Genomic DNA, 21,728 nt, shown 5'->3' with positions numbered 1-21,728 from the left:
GTCTTTTGCTAAGAGAGAAGAGCTTTTAGTTGCATTTTTTCCTTTGAGAGCCTACATTTTTGTTACATTGAAGAAAGCTGGCAAAACTGGTATGTAAATCTTGACCTGTGAGTTTGCCAGTGAGGTAGTTGTAACAGCTAATAAAGAATCAATATTTTAAATTAACCACTGCAGACTAAATATCTTAGTAAACACATTATGTTTTAAGACATTAGTAACTACCTAAGCACTCATGTGAATGCACTCAACTTTCATTTACTCGAGGAACAACTAGTATCTCAATACCTTTAGTCATTTCCACTGAAATATGCTCAAGAAACGTTTAGGCAAAGCTTGACAATATTAAAATTTCTTTCTTCTGTCAAAAGAGTATTCCACTGCTATAAGAATGTGTAGATAACTGACCTGGCAAAACCTTGCATTTAAAAGTAGTAAGTCAAAATACTAAAAGGAATTAACTTCTTCTACCTTTAAAGGGGTGTCTGTAACAGATGAAAGTTATAGTCAGCATGGGGGGGAAAAAAAAAAAGTAAAATTTTCATTGTTTACAGGAAAATACCCTGAAAGGATGACAGTATTCCCAGGAAAACTTCTGCTTACCAGATCTACTGCTGCTCAGCTGAGTTAGCTTTTCATCATCTTCATCATCACTATCACAGTTTAATGGCTGAAAAGGTATTTCTGAGTCTGCGTCTACTTGATTAGCTTCTGGCTCTTGCTCAGCAAAGCTTCGCAATGCCACAAGGCGGTGATGTATTGCTGCATAAAGGTACCCAGTGTCTTTTGAGCTTGCCTGCAGAACATAAAATGCATACAGTCCGAACTGACAGAGAAAAATCTCTATTTTTCACAGAAAGGCTGACTGAGAAATTTTCAGAAGTAATGACAGAGCTGTATTTTGTCCTTTTTAGTCAAAGCAATCCATTTAAGATTCACACTCATTTCAGAAAATAAACTTAAATACAAATAATGCCAAGTTCGTTTAAGTGGTCTCAGTTTTATAATATGCAGCTGTTGATTATTTTCTTTATAGTTACAAGAAATAGAAGCTTTAAAATTACTATTTCCTCGGAAGACTGGCTCAGTTTTTACTGAGTACTTGATATTCGAGACAATTCATGAATATGACTCTAGAAGTAAGAAGATCAAAATGTTAATATATGTATTGCATTTTAGTTTGCAGAATAAATAAGAATTTTAAAAACTTACTACTAAAAATTATTTGTGAATATAATATTTAAAGATACCATGAACTGTGCTGCTAAGCAGATGAGCCTCCTCAAGAAGGGTATTGAGAACGAGACAAGGCAGCGTTTTGCCAGTACATAAAACCTCTTGGGTAGCCACATTCTGAGTACTGTGTTCCATTCTGGTCACCACATTTCAAGGATATAGTACAATAAAAGAAGATAAACAGAAGGATACCAAAAATTATGAAGGGTGTGGCGCAGCTCCTTATGAAGAGTTGAGACTATTCAGTCTGATGAGAAGGGGGTATAACTAGGTTTTTTAAATTATGAAAGTGCCTGGATAAACTGAATACTGCACAGCTGATCATCAGGCCACACAGTAAATGCACAAGGGTACGCCTGATGAAAGCAGTAGAGGACCAGCATAAAAGAACGTGCTTCTTCAGAGAGTGAGTAAGAACTTCTAGAATTTGCTGCCTCAGGAGACAGTGGGGACACTGCATTTGGGCACTGTCAGAACTGCTTTGTGAAATCCTTGCCACACACATACAGTTGTGTATGTATCTTGGTTTCCTGATAAATGTCTTTTTTTTTAACTGTGCAGAAGTGCCAGGACAGATCTTAAGGAGTGTTTACACACTAGAAAAACTGTGCAGCACACAGGAAATCTAGGAGATTTCTGATTCCTGCATGCAGACCATCTGTGCAGCACAGCCATTGTTAAGTCAGCCACTGTTTGGAAGTGAGACTTACAGTGTGTGCATACACAGTGCATGGTGCTGTGCTTGTGTACGACATGTGACAGTTGCTGCAAGTGGTGTTATATGGTGGAAGATGAACCCTTCCCAGAAAGGTGTGCTGGGGAAACTGGAAACATCCTCTAACTCACATGGATGCTTTCACTTCCCAGCCTAGCACGTATTTGCTATTCATTTGCAAAGAAGTCCACCACATTTCCAACCTTATCAGCCATTGCTAGAGAAAACCAGGGTTCCCAAGACTGCTGTCTTGCAGAAGATGAGATCGCAAAATCTCTATTATCCTCAACTGAGAAACAGAGTTTCTACACTGGATAGATGATTGCAACTACTGTGTTGAGAACCATGGCAGAAAGCTACTGCTTTGTACTGAAGTAATTTATGAATATCTATCTACCTGTGTAGAAATTCTTACAGTGTTGCTTCCATAAGAAAGAGCAATTACTGCATATAATTGGAATTACATCCATTCCATCAGCAGTGTGTGAACCAGAGCCTGCAATGTCTGGACTAAGGCCATATCCCATCTTCACACCAGTTTTTGAAATATCAAGGGATAGCTCTCCAAAGTCGTTTAATGAAAAAAGCCACATAATACATAACAGCTAAGCTAAGCATAGACTGACAGAACATAAAAGGCCATTTGCTAAAACCAAAGCCTCATCCAGTTTTCATCCAGTTTTCAGAATCCTACATAAAATGGGGATTTGAGTGGGGTTTTTATCTCTTGCTTACCTGAATTAGAAATATTTGAACAGAGTGATCCTCTTGGTCTGTTGCAGTGAAGCACAGGCTCTTTCTGTTTGCTCTTTTTACAACCATTTGATCCCAGAGTCGAGTGTTGAGAATCAGTCTCAAGCTGCCTTGATTTCGCATAACTAAAATATGAAGGTTTATATGATAAGTTATTGGAACCATCTTAATTTTTACTGCAGCAGTTTTCTCTAGCACTTATATACACCCAATATTGTCACAAATTATTCTTTTTAATTTGGTCTAAAACCTGACATGGTGTGATATTTTGTTAATTATTACCAAACTATATTTGTTTCTTTCAATACTTCTGGAACACGAAGCAAATAATCTGTTGAAACTGTGAAACACCGTACAAAAAAAATGACAGCATAGTAAAAACAACATTCCAGAAGTGACTTGCTTCTCGAAAATCAGAATTGAAGAAGAACAGACTATCAGAATGGTGACTAAGCTAAAGATATGTTGCAGTAGAAAAACACAGAACCTAACAACACATGGAAATGTGAGTGTACAAACTGAGTGAAAAATGCCCAGTGCCTCAGTCTGTAACACAGCTAACATTATCAGGCAATGCTAAAAGATTCTCAGCAACTTGACTTAAATAAAACTACCTACTCAGTTTTAAAAGTTCTGAAATAAGCTTATTCTGGCCAGCAGCAGTACAAGTTATTTAGTGTTTTGTATACATGTTACTGTTTTTAAATCTTACTTAGCCTTGACTGCAACATTCCATGTTTATTGCTAGAAGTGTCATTAAGCCTCAGGGATCCTCTGCCTCTTTCAATCCAAGTTAAAGAAAGCTTATTAAATACAAAGAGCTTGCAGTTGATCTAAAAGAGAAATACATGATGGAAATGGCCAGCCAATGTTAATTTTACTGGTTCTAAAATTTAATGTTTGTAAACCTTCCGATATTGCTTTTAATACATCCATGTAAACAAAGACAGATATATAGATATATCACTACTATTACTTTAAATGAAATGGCTTCCAGAGCTGTGCTAAACTTGCTACTAGTGAAAAACATTCAGCTTGAACCCCAGTTCACTTTTTCAATTATTTCATCTTCATTAACTCTTCATCTGTGATGCAACAAATTCAGCTGTGTTAATGTAAGTGTTCTACAACCTTACTCGCTCGCTCATTAGAAACATGTACTACTACTAGAAGGTTACTGCTCCAAAGAGAGCAAACCTTCCATGTTGCGACAAGACAAACTATTTAATCAGTGATCTAATAATGTAACTTTCAATGTTAAGATTTTTTAAATCATATATATCATTGCTATTTTCTAATAAAATAACAGTTTGAAGATGAAGAATAGCAAGATATGTTCTGCTAGGCCAGAAAGAGAATTGATATTTTACATGAACTATAAGACTAATTGCTTTGACAACATATTGATTTTTTCCAAAAAAAGTTCTGTGATAAAAGAATATTTATTCAAATCACTTCCAATTTTGAAGTTTTACAGTATATCAGTTATGGCTGGTACACCATGTAGATGCTTATAAATTACAGGTGCAGAATGAAGTTCTGAAGCAGTCACTTACTGAAAGGGACTATACAATGAACAAATACAATATGAAAAAGAAAATAGCCTACAAAAATGGGTGAGCAGAGGCATATCTTTAAAAAAGTGAAAAAATAAAATACAAACTGTGTTATTTTCAGATTGCTGCAATCTAGTTTAGATCTAGTTGTTCTTTTCAATAACAAAACTGCTCACTATGAAGGTTTTATGAAATACACACCTGTAATACATTGTGTTCTGCTTCTTCTCCAGTTACAACTTCAACTTTATCTAACAGAATTTTATCCACTGGCTTGGAAATACAAGCAGTTGCTGATTCAATTAGTGTTACATTCCTCAACAAAGCTGTTTCTGTGGAGAAAAAAAAACAGGAATATTTTCATGCCAAGAAACTTGCATATAGGATAGACTGTGACTTCAGTAATTTCTGTAACTATTTAGTGTTATTCCTAAATTTTGGCCAATAGAAGAGAAGAAGAAAAAGTCTGGACTACAGCAAAGTGTCTCACTGGTTTAGGCTCATTTTGAATTCAACAGTGCTCTCTGCATTTGCAGAGGTTTGCCCCAAGGGACAACTCCCAGAAACAAGCCCTAAATAATTGGAGGTTGATTTTCCAAATGAAACTTGTCTGTCATATTGTTGTGCAGATTAATAATGAAAGACACATGAATGGTAACACGTATACAATAAAAATTTTACAGGAACATGAAAGGATAAGATTTGAAAGAAATAACACGGTTACAGAATTTTGTATATTTGCATAATCTATATATGTTTCCTACAGGCTTTATTTCCTTTTTTTTCTTTACTTGTAAGAATGTTCATACAAAGTAATAGGACCCAGTATATCCATCAATCACTAATAAAGTGGCATGCAAAATTTGGAAAGAGGGCTCAAGATAGGGGCCTACTTGGGATTCCCTCACAGCCTAGATTTATGTGGCTTGCCTAGTAAAAACACTCACATCAGAGTCACAAACAATCCCTGAATTCTGTCTGTATAGAAATTTCAGGTCTACAATTAGGATACAAATACGACAAAGTAATTTATATGAGCAGTCACAAAACACAAGCAGGAGACAACTTAAAATTGTAGTTCAAAAACACAGTCCTAAAGGCATTCACAAAGTTCACTCTACTTTTTTTCAAATACATAATTCAATAATAACCTGTAATAAATATAAACAATAATCTGTAAAACTCTCTCCTTTTCTAAGTAACTTAGATCATTGATTCTGAAGTTAGTCCAGTTCAAATGTCATAAACCAAACTGTAGGTGCTTTCTGAACACATATTAGCACACACTTGCAAGTGTACTAGTGACTGGATAACTTGAGAACAGATGAAAATTATTGACCATAGAATTACAGAATTACTGAGGCTGGAAAAGACCTCTGAGATCATCAAGTCCAGCCTGTGACCCAACACCATCACATGGGCCAGACTATGGCACTAAGTGCCACATCCAGCCTCTCCTTAAACACCTCCAGGGACGGTGACTCCACCACTTCTCTGGGCAGTGCATCCCAATATCAGACCACCGTGAGGAAGTGCTTCCTGATATCCTATCTAAACTCATTTGACATTCTTTAAGATACAGCAAAGCATATAATAAGAAAGCTAACTGTAGTTGTGTGCTGAGTATACTTACTTGTTTGTGGACTGACATGAAAAGATCCGATGTTGGTGGAAGTTATTTCTCCTTTGTATGAATCAGCTTCATTACATGGCTTGGGCTGCTTTTCAGTACTCTAGTGAAAAACAGGGGAAATAAGAATTCCTATTTTAATAAAACGGTGCCATTACTTAAACAGAACACTGAATCACTTAATGCACGCCAGGCTGAAGGTTAGCATTTGTAGGATCTTAAGAGTAAAAACTGATGCAGATGATACTGTTTCAGTCCTTAGTGGAACTGATTTTATTATCATAAAATAAGTACATCATTCTTTTACCAATAAGAATGGCCTCTTTGTAAGGATCTTGGATCAGGATTTAAACCCACCGAAAGACTTACATATTAAAGTACCAGTTGATTTCCAGTTTAAGCACTTAAGCCCCAGAAGAATAGTTTAAAATGCCCAGACACAACAAACAACCTCGGAGGAATTAGAAATTTCCATCATCTTAAGTTTTTGCAGATCAACATTTCTTAGGCCTGCCTAAATAATACTTCTGGCTCCTGAAAATGTGTAATGGCTCAACTCCTACCCTATAACTAAATCCTTCTCATAAGTTACAACCCCAATCTACGGTTGCCAAGTGTTTTCACTGGCAGCTATGCATACTACTTTAATCCTGCTTCTGCTAGAAGCTGAATTTCAATTCCATTTTAAATGGTGCTGTCCTCAGCTTGGGAGCCACCTTTTTCTCTGAGTTTCCTTCAAGCCATGATCCCTTAGGCCATCTCACAGCATGCACAGTATAGTTTAACACAGACACTATATAGGATGGGTGTTCAATTTTGCCCCTATACTAATTTTTCCCATCTCTTAACAGATGGAAACTATCAGAATGGTGGGATGACATGCTTTCATGCTGTCTTCTGGCTGTGCCACTTTGCATGGAATATATAAACAACTTTTTTTTTTAGGATAAAAAATGAGCAAAAGATAAAAAGTGCCTACTGGTATGGGCTAGTAAATGGAGTACTTATCTAGGATGGGGAAGATAGAGAAGACTGCCCTACTACAGCAAAAATTTAGGTATTTTCTCCTCAACAGTCATTGGAGTCATATTTTCTCACATCTTTAAAAGAACAGGAGCAGCTAAAAAGAACCAATCTCTGAAAAAAAAAATACTTGTAAGTACATTAAACTTGAAAAAGTCTGCCGGCATTTGCAGATCTTACCAAAACTCTGTCAACCATGTTTTCTCCAAAGACAAAATCAGAAATGCTGCTGTTTTGTACACTTCTGTCTTCAAACAAGTGACTTCTGTGGGAACAAAATAAGAAAGTTATTTAGAACTATTTCGAACTTTGTAAAGAATGGAAATTCACACACTTACTTTACCACATCTTACATTAGAGACAAAAAATGACAATTTAAGTAATCAAATTCTTTAAGAGAATCTGAGAATATTCTCTACGTAACATTTCACAACAGGAATGGAGAGTATCACACTGTATTTCATGAAGATTATTGAGGATGCTCCTTAAAAGCAAACAAGAAGCAAAACATGCCTCCTCCTCCTCCTCAAGCACATGTCATGCAGAGCATGTTCCTGACAATAAGCTGGGCTTGTTGCCAGAACTTGATGACTGCCTCTAAAACTTAGTTTCTGTGTTCATAACTACAGTGTGCTTGAACTCTCTTCACATAGTATGAAGGAATTCCCAAGTACAACCTAGCTCCATTTTACACGTTAGGAAAATAATATTCCTTAATGTTTGCATGTTTTATGTGTTGCTAAGTGGGGCGGGTTGACTCTGGCTGGACACCAGGTACCCACCTAAAGCTGTTCTATCACTCCCCTCCTCAGCTAGACAGGGGAGAGTAAATATAATAAAAGGTTTGTGGGTCAAGATAAGGACAGAGAGAGATCAGTCAGCAATTATTATCACAGGCAAAACAGACTCAACTTGGGGAAATTAATTTATCACCAAACAAATCAGAGTAGGATAATGAGAAAAAGTAAATCTGAATTAAGAACACCTTCCTCCTTGCCCTCCTTTCTTCCTAGGCTTAAGTTTACTCCCAGTCTCTACACCTTCTCCCCCTCAGCAGCACAGGGGGATGGGGAATGGTGGTCATGGTCAGTTCATTAGACATCTCTGCCACTCCTCCCTCCTCAGAGCGAGGACTCCTCACACTCTTCTCCTGTCCCAGCATGGAGTTCTTCCCACTGGAGACAGTCCACAAACTTCTCCAACATGAGTCCTTCCCATGGGTGCAGTCCTTCAGGAGCAGGCTTCTCCAGTGTGAGTGTCCCCCAGTGTCACAAGCCCTGCCAGGACCCTGCTCCAGCCTGGGCTTGCCATGGGGTTACAGCCTCTTTCAGGCATCCACCGCCTCTGATGCTGGGTCCTCTGTGGGCTGCAGGTGGACATCTGCTCCACTGTTAACCTCCATGGGCTGCAGGGGAACAGCCTGTTCACCATGACCTTTACCACAGGCTGTAGAGCAATCTGCACCTGGAGCACCTCTTCCTCCTCTTTCACTGACCTTGGTGTCTGCAGAGCTGTTTCTCTCACATATTCTCACTCCTCTCTCCAGCTGCAGGTTGTTGCACAGTTTTCCCCTTCTTAAACACGTTATCCCAGAGGTGCTACCGCTGTTGCTGATGGGCTCGGCCTTGGCCAGCAGTGGATTCATTGGATTCATCTTTGGATCCAGATGGCATTGGCTGTATTGGACAAGGGGGAAGCTTCGAGCAGCTTCACACAGTAGCCACCCCTACAGCCCTGCTGCTGCCAAAACCTTACCGTGCAAACCCAATATACAAAAATTAAGAGCAACTAAGAAAGAGAAATCAGAAAATCCGTTTCTTTTCAGCCCTGATGCCTTTTATATGTGTTTTGGGCCCTAAACAGGCAATCTGAAGTGTGTTTAAAGTAATGAGTTTCTTATCCTTAAGAAAACTCCCCACTAAAATTCACTGAATTTTGATCAATTTCCATTCTGAAATTTCATCTGCTCCTTCTAAGCAGCTCCACTAGCAACTTAGTGAGGATGGCACTCTAGAAGAGATAAAAACCAGAAACTGGAGCCTTGTCTCAAGGAAATCTGTGGGAAACGGACTTTATTATTTTCAGAAATGTAAGGGAAAAGTAATCAGTGTAGTATCTTTCTTTTTCCAGACAGTTAACTTGTAAATGCCAGCAATCAAGCCTTATTAAAATACCCTTATATTAGAGTAAGAACAAAGTGTGCCAGAGATGACATTGCCACGGAGATGCAAAACAGAGGAACTGAATTAAGGAAATGACTAATAACAAGGAAGGACAGGAGAAGAAGAAATGTGGCTAAGATACTGGAAAGGGACTACGGAAAAAGACTAGACCCAGATACTGTCCTTGTCAGTGCCCAGAAGGGCCTGGGTAGCTGCCAGTTCCAGTGCTGGTCTTGAACCCCTGCAGTTTTCCAAGAAAATCCTTCTGCAAAGCTGAATGCATGACCAGAAGCTTGTGTTCTCCCAGCATTATATCTCTGTCACTTATGACAAAATCTCCTTTCCAAGCTTTTAATCATGACTCAAGAAGATGCAAATTTCTCCTTTTCAGTCCACCGCCACAGCCAGTTTGGGAAATGGAACCATTAGTGGTCTCCTGGGATATGGGCAGCTGCAGCAACTGCAGAGGGCTAGAAAAATATTTTCATTCATCTCTCTGACAGATTAGTATCACACAGAGAAGAAGAGGTGGAAGAGGAGAGAAAGTAAAATAAATGTCTACAGGTAGCAGCAATCCCTGCCATTGAGAATATCTGTGTTGAGAATATTTTTTGAGAATATTTTTTGTCAATAAGTGTCAATAGTTACACCTTGACTGATAATTAAAAACTAATCTTAAATCTTCTCTCAGCAAGGAGCAGGTCTGGCTGCAATGTTCACTACTGTTTAGCATGTGTATGGAGTTTAACAAAGTTGCTTGTTTGAACACTTGCTGTCAAGTTATAAGAAAATGGCTATGCCAAAAAAGATTTTACTAAAGTATTTTAGAGCATCAGCATCAGTCACTTAATACAGGCCAAAAGAATAGCACTTACACCACTCTGCAATCTCAGAAGAGCAATAAGCACCTAGTTGCATTTAAATTAGTTTTCAACTTGTCAAATAAACAAACATTTACCGCAATTGTGATATGCAGAATTATCTGTATGTGTTATCTGAGGCACAAATACCCCAAGCAGATTAGCAATTCCTCTTTTAAAAGAGAAAGAAATAAAAAGAAATACCATAAGCATTTCCAAGACTTACAACTCATCAGCACTGAAACACTGCACTGCATTTCTGTCCATCACTTCGTATCAGAAAGCCACTCACCTATCATTTCCTAGATATTATGCAGGTGACAGAAGGTAAAAAGACTTGGAATATTGATACAAACTGATTTTGAAGTCAGTACTATGTTCCTTTGAGCTTTTCTAATATGTGCACTTGTGTCATTCTGACTGCTAAAAATCCAGCATGCTACGTGGCTCCATGTTGTCCTCACAGGGACAGGGTGGCTCTTCCAAAATCACAGCATCTGTCCTCTAACGATGCTCTTCTTGATGATAAGGATTAAGAATCTTAGTTGTCTGTGCATCCAAAAATCCCTTACCTCCTCAGAACCCCAGCACTGCACATCCCAGATGTGTGCAGACACCTTTATCTGTGGCCCATCTGGCCCTGAAGCAGACTGGAACAAACTCCTTTGTATTAACTGTTCTCTGCCCTCTTTGGGTGGGAGAGGGAAAGGAGCCAATCACAACTGTACTATCTGTGGCCTGAGCAATTCAGAAATGTCACTTTGTCATCATAACTCATCTCAGGTATATTCCTGATGTCCACGAATTCAAAGTAACCACCCTGTACAAACCATCACCAAGCAGTATTGATAACCCATAGAATAACCTGACGACACTAAGCTGGTTAAATACAGACCTAGTATGCTCTTGAGCCAGTACCTAGAGAGACACAATAGCCCCTTCTGCACCAGTATGAGCTCTTGCAGTCATACACAAAGACGAGGGCTTGGGGTAATGTCCTAGTTCAGAGAAGTCAGCTTCCTCACATAGAAATTCTGAAGTCTGTGCTGCTCATCCCATGTCTGTGCAAAGATGCCGCCCTATCACAGTCATCAGATCTAGCTGTTCATGCCAGAAATTCTGGCTTGTGCACGAAGTAGAGCATCAGTTGCAGCATTCACCTTGTCTTCCAGATCAGTCCTCTATGGTTTACTTCATGTCTCCTGTGTCCAATGTGCTGACATATTTTAGTAATTCCTCAGTTTCTCTGCATCTCTTGATGAGATGCAGCAGTTACGCAATCAGAAGACAGCTCTCCAAAGGGACACAAAGATGACTGTAAACATTCAAATCAGGGACATATTTTGAACTGCCAAAGCTGCATGAGATGATAAACCAAAATACTTTCTGGCTTGGTGGTTGCTAATGAGAAAAAAAATGTCCCACAGAGATTAATTCCCAGCAGGAGTCCATTTCTTATGATGCACAGAGCTCGCATTGGCACCGACAAATCCTGGCATCACATACAAACACCCACACGAGCAATGTGTGGGTGTAGATAACACGGGCTTAGTGCCATGTTAGACAGGTAGGACAAAGGGCATGCCATAGGCCAACTGACAAAATGGTCTAGAAATACAATAAATAAAAACTTACTGTGTTGTTTTAGAGCTAGAAAGATTCATGACAGTAGATAACTTCACTGCTGTTTTGGAATTTACTGAATCCTCAGCTGAGGAATAAAAGCTGTCTTCAGATAGCTAGGAATAATAAAAACAGATGAATTAATTAGACCAAACTTACTTTCTAATATGAACAGAACTGCTAGAAGTCCAGAGTCTGAAATATATATGCAGTAGTTGGAAGAGCTTCCTCCAGCTGTGTCAGTAATGCCCTTAATCAAAATGCTAAAATTTTACTTTCTAAATAAACAAAATCCAGAAGACCCCCAAAGCCCCCATAGAACCCTGATATCTGATATCAGACAGCGTGCAAAGAAGAGATGTTTTTTCAAACACAGTTAATGAGTTTAACAGTTCACACTATGTCGGTGACACAATGATTCCATTCAAATTGATACGGGAACCTTCTTGAAAGTCATGCAGTGGAATAATTAAATGCTTTAAAGCAGCAGTTTGTCTGTTTGTTTAATTTGAGCTCCAAATATATATTAACCAGTATTTTTTTTTCTTTTTACCTGAACATGTGCTTCTTTCTTAGTCACTAGAGATAACAGAGGATTTTCAGGACAGGTCAGGGCTTGTGGGGGTTGCAAAATGGGAGGTCTAATGACATTCCGCAACTGACTTCGTGACAAGGATCCTTGCGAAGTACAAAGACAAAACATTTCAATACATGTCATTCTCTTCACATATATATAATTTACATAATTTTAATATAAATTATATATATAATTTTCTTCACACATAATTCATATCTATATGTCTTGCCTCTTTAACTGAAAGCTTCAAAGCATATCTAAATAACATTTGTTACTGTTTACTTGCTACCTATTCTGAAAAATTCTAATCCCTTTTAAAAATCACAATTCTGCAATGACACCAACCCATTATCAGAAAAAAAGTTATGTGTTATACACATAAATATACAATATATTTTCAGTCATATATTTAAATATATCTTTGTATTTATACTTATAGTTACTACTTTGTGTTAGATTTGTCTTCTGGCATTTCAAATTTAATCCTGCACCTGCAGACCCCAAGAGGGTTCGTCATTGCCTTGTTCAGGAGCATAGTTACTTAATTAGAAATGTAGAATTTCACTATTCAAGGTTATATTCAGTCCTCTCAAGAGTTAAGCAGTCAGAGCAGTAACTCAGAACAGAGCTTCAAAGATATTTACACTGTTAAACAAATAATTTATTAACAACCTCCCAAAGATACTTAATCTGTCACTCGACATAGAGAAAAGTTGTCATTTTTATGTCCTCTATATCTGTTAAGAACGTCTTTGTGGAACTACAGAGAACAAATACTGCAATGACAATTACCTTCTTTTGTACTTTTGATCAAGCCAGGGTTTCTTCGAAGAAGAGCTGAGGTCATAAATATGTTATTCTTTACTACAGAACAAGGAATGTAAACTTTAATAATTAGTAATAACAAACTCTAATAATTAATTAATGTTTCTGTAAAGCCCTCCCTATTTTGGTAGTACCTGAGCAATATTTCAACCTATTTATCGAAACAAGATCTCCAAGATAACTCTTACAGTCTCAGTTTTACAGGTGGGTAGACTGAGGCACAGAAATCGCCATGGGGTTTTCTGGCTATACCATTAATAGAAGTCTTTTGGATATTAATTGAAGTTTTAATCTCATAAAATCCTTCTTCAGCTTTGAAAACCAGGTGCTGCTCATTTGAAAAAGCTATTGAAATGGCAATGCTATCTGGTCTAGTCTTAGGCATTTTTAAGGTGAGTAAATGAGGCCCAAGAACATGGGAAGAAGTAAATGTACCCTGCCCTGCCCTGTTCTGGTGTAAAGGCTTTCATAACTTAATGTAATGATGGCAGTGCTCTGCTGATGCTTTTACTGCTTTACTAAGGATACCAAACACCAACCAGAAGGTGATGGCAACCATGGACCACATGTAAAATGGACCATGGACCATCCTGTAAAATGACACAACTGATAGTCCACACACAAACACTACTTTTTACTGCAGAAAGAGCGTGGTTTGTTGCTGTAACAATATTGTGTCCTCTTAAGATTGCTTTGTGCCATAGACTAAGATTCAAGACCACTCCATCGTTCCAGTTAGTGGTAACTGGAAGAATGTCCCCAGGGTGACTGGTAGGTGGAAGACAGTCACCTATGACAGAAAATTATATTCCTACAGGAACCATCACCATTAAATTGCAAGCAAACTAATTGATGTAATTACTTAACTCCATTCTGGTTTTTTTCAAGCATAACATGTATCACAGTGTGTAAATGCCTATTTGCAAATCATTCAAAGATTCCTCTCGAGCACTGTGAGATTCCCTCATATCAAATGCAAAAAGCATTTGTTCTATTTTTTGAATCTCCTCCTAAAACATTCCTTTCCCCTGACCAAAATACCAGCGTAGTCCAATGCAGTCCATCTCTGTCTGGCAGAAAAAGCATTTCTGCACACCTCTCTATTTTAGCTAATACCTGCTTTTGTACATAAATATTTTTTTATTTTGTTGAGTTTTGTATTTTTATTACCTGGCTGTGAGGGAGGGAAGGTAGGAAGGATGGTAAAGGAAGATGATCTTTGTCTTTTCTGAGTGAGAGTTGTATCTGAAAAGATAAGAGACTGAAATTATAACTTGTTTGGAGGAAAAAAAATACTATTAATGTTAAAGTTAGCCAATTTGATACCATATCTTCACTGGGAGTAAAATAAACTATTATCTGCTAATTATCAGCTTTTTCAAGTAGACTATTAGGTTTTGCCTATATTGCTGAATTGGAGAGGTCTCGGAGGGCAAGTGGCACCACCTGGCTCAGGCACACTGCTTACAGCTAGTCCACTCTAACAGTTCTGCCTCGGAGACTGCCAGTTGGATAGGTTCAAAACAGAACCAGGGAGTGAGCTATCAGTTAAGCAATGTGGGCAATCAAGAGGTCAATAACTGAAGCATCCTCCTGCATCTTGTCTTATTTTTTGGTATAGGCATACCCTAAAATTTCTACTATATCTATGATTTTCTGTGTATGGTCTCCCAATAATTTTCAATTATCTTAAATACTCTTAGCTACACTCAGGTCCATCACAAGGCTATATAGCGTACACATATTAATGTCTAAATTCAGAAGTAACTTTCTGGTCTCATCCCTATGCTAAATAAACACTGCAAAAAACAGAACAGCCCTCCTGCACAGTAGTCTCAGTGATTTACATGCACTTCCTTAAAGCACCTTCCATGTCAGCTGTTGGCTAGACCTAAGACATATGGCCCTTCTCAGGGATTGCCCAGGGAACACCTATCTCTTCCACAAACCAAGGAATCTAATTTCCAGCCCTCTTCCTCCCTTGACTGTGTTAGCAGTTCAAGGAAATTACATGAAATGCTCAGGTTTTTCACTACTTCATGTAATATTAGTTAAGTATAGAAATTTAAAATATTTTTACTTAAAAGGAGATTTACTGGAAATTACCAGCATGTTTATATTAATATTTAAGTTTTCACGAAGTGCAGCTTTCCTATAGTCCAGAAACATTTCTTAGACAAGAAAATTCCTTCTCCTCTTTACCAGATGAGAATACAGAACTATACTAATTAAAACATGGCTGGAGCTAAATGTCATACCTGTGTTACACTGAGAGTTAGACTTCTGGAAAGTAAAAGATGATGATCTTGCACGTTTTCCGGAGCAACCAATAATATCTACAGAAAAGTAAACATTATGTTCTGCAGGGACAGACTGGCAGATTTCAGCACAATGTTATAATATGGAATTAAAACTTGAAGACAATAGATTACAGAAATTACTTTCAGGAACAGCTTTAAGGCAGTACCTAAGAGGAAAAGGGCTTTGGAGACACAGACAACACCTGGCACAAAGCCCTAGCGAGTCCTTATTTCTACGAGGTTCAAGTACTTAAAACCAGTTCACAGCCCACAGGCTTAAAAGACACAGGCTTAAGAATGAGAAGTTACATTATAATGCTGTTTAAACAATTAGAAAAGGGCAGCTAGGAGGTCATGCAGCTGATGAATAAACTTGGCCACTTTTCAGGGCTTCTGAGTTCAGCTTTCTGGTAAATATGACAAGTAAGATGGAAGAATTCTCACGATTAAGACAGAGACATATACATTAGGACGTAGTAGGTGGCTCTACAACCCACATAGTCTTAGTCTACTAACAAAGACTTGTCCCTGCTCATACAAAGTAAGGGTCCAAACATTATTTTCCCAGGCAATAGTCAGACCTATGAATAACCCAATGTATTATTATACTGGTTTAATGAAGTGGTTATTACCATTTTCAGCTTTGCAAACTGGGTCTTCTGCAGGCCGCTGGAAAAAAAATATACACACAGAATGGTCAAGGAGAATAGAACAGCCATTTTCTAGACCAGGACAAAAAGTGTATCAATTCATCATATATGCATTTAAAAGCAGTCTTGGTTCTAGCTTTTACTCTTTCTTGTTCTACTCTGAAGCCATTTATTGTAAGTCTTAACATGGGTTAAAATCTTTTATTATGGCTAGAATCACTGTCTATAGAATCCTCATTTCTCAGCATTTTTTATAAAATATATATACTAAAAAGAAAAAGATTTTTACCTTCAAAGAATGGTTCTTCTTTGCAAAAACAAATGTTGGCTGGGCAAGAACTGATCTTTCTGGAAAAGAGAAGAGAAAATTTTTAGTAATACTTCGTAATAGCACTTCACAACCAGAGTTCTCCGAGTGTTATACAATAACAAACAGGACTTTATCCTTTTGTTACAAAGGAAGAAAATACAAAACTGCAGTGATGTATAGCACAGTCCATAAAATTAAAAAAAAAAAAAAGAGAGAAACCTAGTGTCCTCAAATCCCAGTGTGAGTTTTGCCTAACTCGATGCCACAAGATTTGGCTTCATATTTTTTTATACTTCTTTCATTTAAAAAGAACAATTGCTTTTAGCCTTTACAGACAGCATCTTCCATGCTTTAAGGGTGATCTGCAGCTTTGGTTTTCAGAGAACTGCAGGGATGTGAAATGCAAAATGATCCCAAAAAGAAAAGCAAGGAAATGTATTACACTTGGCCTCTCAGCTAGCTCCATGCTTCTCACTCACCAGGCTTTAGGTAACTGAATGCCTACTGTCCATTTCAATGCATGAGTACTACATATGAAGTTCAATAGAGCAAATTCCACTCTCAGGCATACCTCTGCATTGCTTAGGTATGGTTGAAAACAACTTTGGATCCATGTTGGGTTTTTTATTAGTACTGTTATTGTTCCACTGAAGCTGTTTTAGTTTTCTTTTCCAATCCCTAGGCCTCTGCTTTATTCCCTTTTCCCTTCCCCTTCAGGAGGGGAGAGAGGCTGGCCTAGCCCTAACCCTTGACAATCTTAGATTACTTCTTCAGGCTACTTACTTTGTTAAGAATGAGACCTTTACAGCCTGGGCAACTCTAATGAACTAACTGTGGTTGTCAGTCTAAAAGACATTGTCTTCACCAGTATGGCCCATTAATGACATACTTATTATGCAAATAAATGGCACATTTAAAGAGCAAAGCAGCAGACACAAATAGATTTTTTAGACCACCGCATACAGGCTTTACCTTGGGCTAGCTTGTGATGTCTGTAACACGCAATCAATACAAACAATCAGCTTCTGAGCATGTGCGTATTATAGTTGTGTATGTTAGGAGATGAATGGAGACCTAAAATCATGTATTTCTCTCCATAGGTGATAAGGACAGACTAAGGTGACTACTGAGCTCTATGACTGGCCTTTGGGCAGAGTAATCGCACAATTCATATCTTGGTAATTGACATTTGACACAATATTTTTATTTTAAAGCATTTAAGATCTATACTCTTCAATCAGGCCACTTCTAACAGTTTTAAAATCTATTTGTGTTAACTATACATGTATCCTATGCATCAATTTCCAATTACATTTTAAACTGCTCAGGTATTCAAGCACAAGTATCTGCAGCTGATCCCCACAGAAAAAGCAATGCAGAATTACTTGCAGATGTAACATATGGCCTCCAAGGAGTTACCAGAATCGTGGCAGTGCTCATTTTAACAGTGGTAAGCAAGGCTGCATTTCTCTCCTTCATCTTCTGCACTAAGGCTGTAGCTGCTATGGCTGATGGCTGTGTGCTGGGAGAAGAAGCAGCCCTTCTGCACTCCACTCTCCCAGCAGTCGCAGGGAACCGAGCCAGGCAGTGTCTGACTGTCCTGGGGAAGATGCAGCAGCAGCCAAGGCTGGGCCAGAATTGGGTGGTCTGGAGCCACCCATCATCCTTGTCACCAACAGGACACAGACGGAAACAGGCTGGCTAGTGCCTGGTTAAGACCAGGCTGCTCCAGTCCTCAGCAGCTTGGTGCTTGTGGATAAAAGAGGCTGTTGGAAACATTACCAGAAAAAATGCCAAACGGGCTGCCTTTGGCTGCAGGGACTGGAATAATCCACCAGCCCCAGCCAAGGATCCAGACACAGGACCTATCTGTCAGCCCACGAATAATCAACGCAGATGGGGCTCTCTTTTCCTTGCTACAGCTCCCCTGAGGCTGCTGAATTAGAAAGGACTGGGCCTTACGGTTACTGCATTTGGAGTTCAGAACAATCCCTTGTCTGGAAGACATGTAAGAAATATCCTGTTCCCTTGTTTGAGATCTTATCTGCATGACCTCCTGGCTTCAGCCTCCTGTCCTTCACAGAAGCACTATCAAACATGCTCTGACCTGAGCTCCCTGACGTGGAAGGAGGCACTGGGGTCTGAGGCCTGGTGACTGCTCTGCTCTGGTGTGCTCATTGCGGGCATCCTGCCCCACCACTCTGCTTGGTGCTCTGCCTAGCACCGCATGTGGCGGCAATTGGCAAATTATGGTTGTTCATATGCCCAGATGGAGACTGCAATTACAGAATTCCATTTGAAAGAAAACAGAGATGCATTTTGGGAATAAGTTGCTAGATGCTTCCTAAGCCTAATAAGAAATAGAATGACGTGCAGAAATAACATAAAATTGCTTTCGCCAGGTTTGCTTGCATTCCAAAAACCAGCACTGTCCATGAGGTGTATGGGTCCTTCGGCCTTTGCTGTGATATTCCACTCCTCGCTCTTATTGCTGTTCCAGGGGGACATTGATGGTTTTGAAAAATTCAGTTGTTATTATTGCTGCTTCCCGTCCACCTGCCCAGAGAACAAATAAATGATCCTTAATCTTTCAGGGCTAGGGACACAGTGGAGAGAATATGATCCCAAATTTCATGTGAATTTTCAGGTAGTCATATGCCCGAATTCATGTCAAAAGCAGATGACAGTGCTAAGGCTCTATTCCTTCCAAAGTAAAGCAAAAAACCCTAAAATTTTTAAGATGGTAAGACAGGAATTTGTGATCTCAATAAGTTTTTTACTTCTGACTTTTTAACAGTTAATTTTTACATTTTCAGATTCAAAAGAAAATAACTTGTTGTACCTTCACCATTACCACACTTGCCACAAGTCTGAAAACATTTAAATTCGTATTCATACCAAATATTTTAACGTTTTTGTATTTGAAGGTAGGAACCTACCCCTATAAAAATAATAGTAAAAGGTTTTATATCACTCAGGATGGCTGACTACAGTGAACGTTGTGAGCGTCCATCAAATCTAAAAATCAAACTGATTTCATATATGCATTAAAGTGCTATAATGCAGGCATCAGAGTTCAACAGCACTTTATAGGAAAACTTTTAATTGTAAAACAGAAAGTACTATGTTTACTTTACACACTTGTATTGAGTTTGCATGGCAATGTTTTAGTAGCAGGAGGGTGGCTGTGAGAAGTTGCTAGAAGCTTCCCTCATGTCCAGTAAAGCCAATGCCAGCCAGCTCTGAGATGGACCCACTGCTGGCCAAGGCTGAGCCCATCCGTGACAGTGGCCTCTGGGATGAAGTATTTAAGAAGGAGAAAAAGAAAACTGTGCAATAACCTACAGCCAGACAGAAGAGTGAGAATATGAGAGAAACAACTCATCAGACACAAAGGTCAGTGAAGGAGGGGAAGAGGTGCTCCAGGTGTCAGAGCAGAGATTGCCTTGCAGCCTGTGGTGAAAACCAGAGTGAAGCAGGTTGTCCCCCTGCGGCCCATGGAGGTCCATGCTGGAGCAGATGTCCCAGGGGACCCAATGCCAGAGCAGGCAGATGCCCAAAGGAGGCTGTGACCCCATGGCAAGCCCAGGCTGGAGCAGGGTCCTAGCAAGACCTGTGGACTTGTGGAGAGAGAAGTCCTCATTGGAAGTCCACATTTGCTAATAGGACTTGAAACTCTATGGGGGATAAGACGAAAGTAGCCTCACAATCACAGGCCCTGGTTCTCATGGGGCACCTTAACCACTCTGGTATTTGCTGGAAAGGCAGCCCAACTAGACACACACAGTCCAAGAGATTCCTGCAGAGCATTGAGGATAACTTTCTAATATGGGTGGTGGGGGAACCTATGAGGGGAGGTATACTGCTGCAACCTGTACTAACAGACAAAGAAGGACTTGTTGGGGATGTCAAGGTTGGCTGTAGTGACCATGAGATGTTCAGTATCCTACATGGAAGAAGTAAAGAATTAGGTAGGATTACAACACTGGACTTCAGAAGAGCTAAGTTTATCCTCTTCAAAGATATACTTGGTGGAATACCGGGGTTAGGCGTCTAGAAGGTAGGGGTGTACTTGAGAGCTGGTCAATATTTAAATACTCCTTCCTCCAGATTTAAGATCAGTGCGTCCCTATGAGTAAGAAACCAAGCAGAGGAGGCAAAAGACCTCCATGGATGAGTAAGGGTCTTCGAGAAAAAATCAAATGGAAGAAGGAAATTTACAGAATGTGGAAAAGAAGACTTGGCCACTTGGAGGGAATATAGGAATGTTATCAGAGAATGCAGGGATGCAACGAGGAAAGCTAAGGCCCATCTGGAATTAAATCTGGCAAGGGATATCAAAGACAACAAGAACGGTGTTTTTTCAGTATATCAATAGAAAAAGGAAGACTAGGGAAAATATGAATCCACTGATGCATGAGGTGGGTGCCCTAGTGGCAGAAGACACAGAGAATGTGAGGTTACTGAATGCCTTCTTTGCTTCAGTCTTCACAGCTCAAGCTGGCCCTCATGAATCCCAGACCCTGGAGGTAGGAAAAAAGATCTAGAAAGAGGAAGACTTTCCCTCAGTAGGGGAAGATCAGACTGGAGACCACTTTGCCAAACTGAATATCCACAAATCCATGGGCCCTGATGGGATGCACCCAGGAGTAATGAGTGAGCTGCTAGGCCACTCTCCATCACCTTTAAAAGATCATGGTTCTGGTCTTGTTGAACGTATTTGTCAAGGTCTTGTACGAGGGGACAGACTGTATCCTCAGTTAGTTTGCTGATAATACAAAACTGGGAGGAGTGACTGACACATCAGAAGGCTGTGCTGCCATCCAGAATCACCTGGGCAGGCTGGAGCGCTGGGCAGAGAGGAATCTAATGAAGCTCAACAAGAGCAAATGTAGGGGTCTGGACCTGGCGGGGAACGATCTCATGTACCAGTATAGGTCAGGGGTAGACCTGTTGGAAAGCAGCCCTGAAGAGAAGGATCATGGAGTCCTGGCAGACAGTAATTAACCATGAGCCAGCAAGTGTCCTTGTGGTCAAGAAGGCCAGTGCATTAACAAAAGTGTGGCCAGTAGGTTGAGGGAGGTCATCCTCTCCCTCTATTCTGCCCTGGTGAGGCCACATCTGGAATACTGTGTTCAGTTTTGGGCTCCCCAGTTCAAGAAAGACAGGGAACTACTGGAGTCCAGCAGACAGCAATGAGGAGGATGAAGCCAGGCACTTTTCACTAGTGTCAAGTGACAGGACAAGGGGCAATGGGCAGGAAGTTCCATCTAACCATGAGGAATAACTTCTTAACTTTGAAGGTGACAAAGCACAGAAACACACTTCCCAGTGGGGCTGTGGAGTCTGCTGTGGAGTTATTCAAAACCCACCTGGATGCAATCTATGTAACGTGTGTGATTCTGTGGTTCTGTGACCCACAATGGAGCAGTTTGTGAGGAACTGCAGCCTGTGGGATCGACTCACATTGGAGAAGTTTGTGGAGAACTGTCTTCCATGTGAGGGACAGAG

At 39.6% G+C, this 21,728-nt stretch overlaps 1 protein-coding gene across 1 annotated transcript; it reads right to left on the bottom strand.

The window, feature by feature from the left end:
• Positions 1-600: 600 nt before the first annotated feature.
• Positions 601-16,831, bottom strand: RANBP3L (RAN binding protein 3-like; the record flags this gene model as incomplete). The annotated part of the gene is made up of 13 exons (XM_009864826.1): positions 16,789-16,831; positions 16,197-16,255; positions 15,890-15,926; positions 14,128-14,202; positions 12,925-12,996; positions 12,109-12,233; positions 11,568-11,671; positions 7,091-7,175; positions 5,891-5,990; positions 4,459-4,589; positions 3,414-3,534; positions 2,684-2,826; positions 601-793 (listed from the first exon to the last, which is right to left on the bottom strand). Coding segments are annotated over exons 1-13 (1,288 nt in total), but the record flags the coding sequence as incomplete, so codon positions are not given.
• Positions 16,832-21,728: the final 4,897 nt, after the last annotated feature.

Source organism: Apaloderma vittatum, unplaced genomic scaffold, assembly GCF_000703405.1.
Source record: "Apaloderma vittatum isolate BGI_N311 unplaced genomic scaffold, ASM70340v1 scaffold2072, whole genome shotgun sequence".
NCBI lineage: Eukaryota > Metazoa > Chordata > Aves > Trogoniformes > Trogonidae > Apaloderma > Apaloderma vittatum.
The sequence above is the reverse complement of the archived record's forward strand: the minus strand, read 5'-3'. Positions and strand labels throughout refer to the sequence as shown.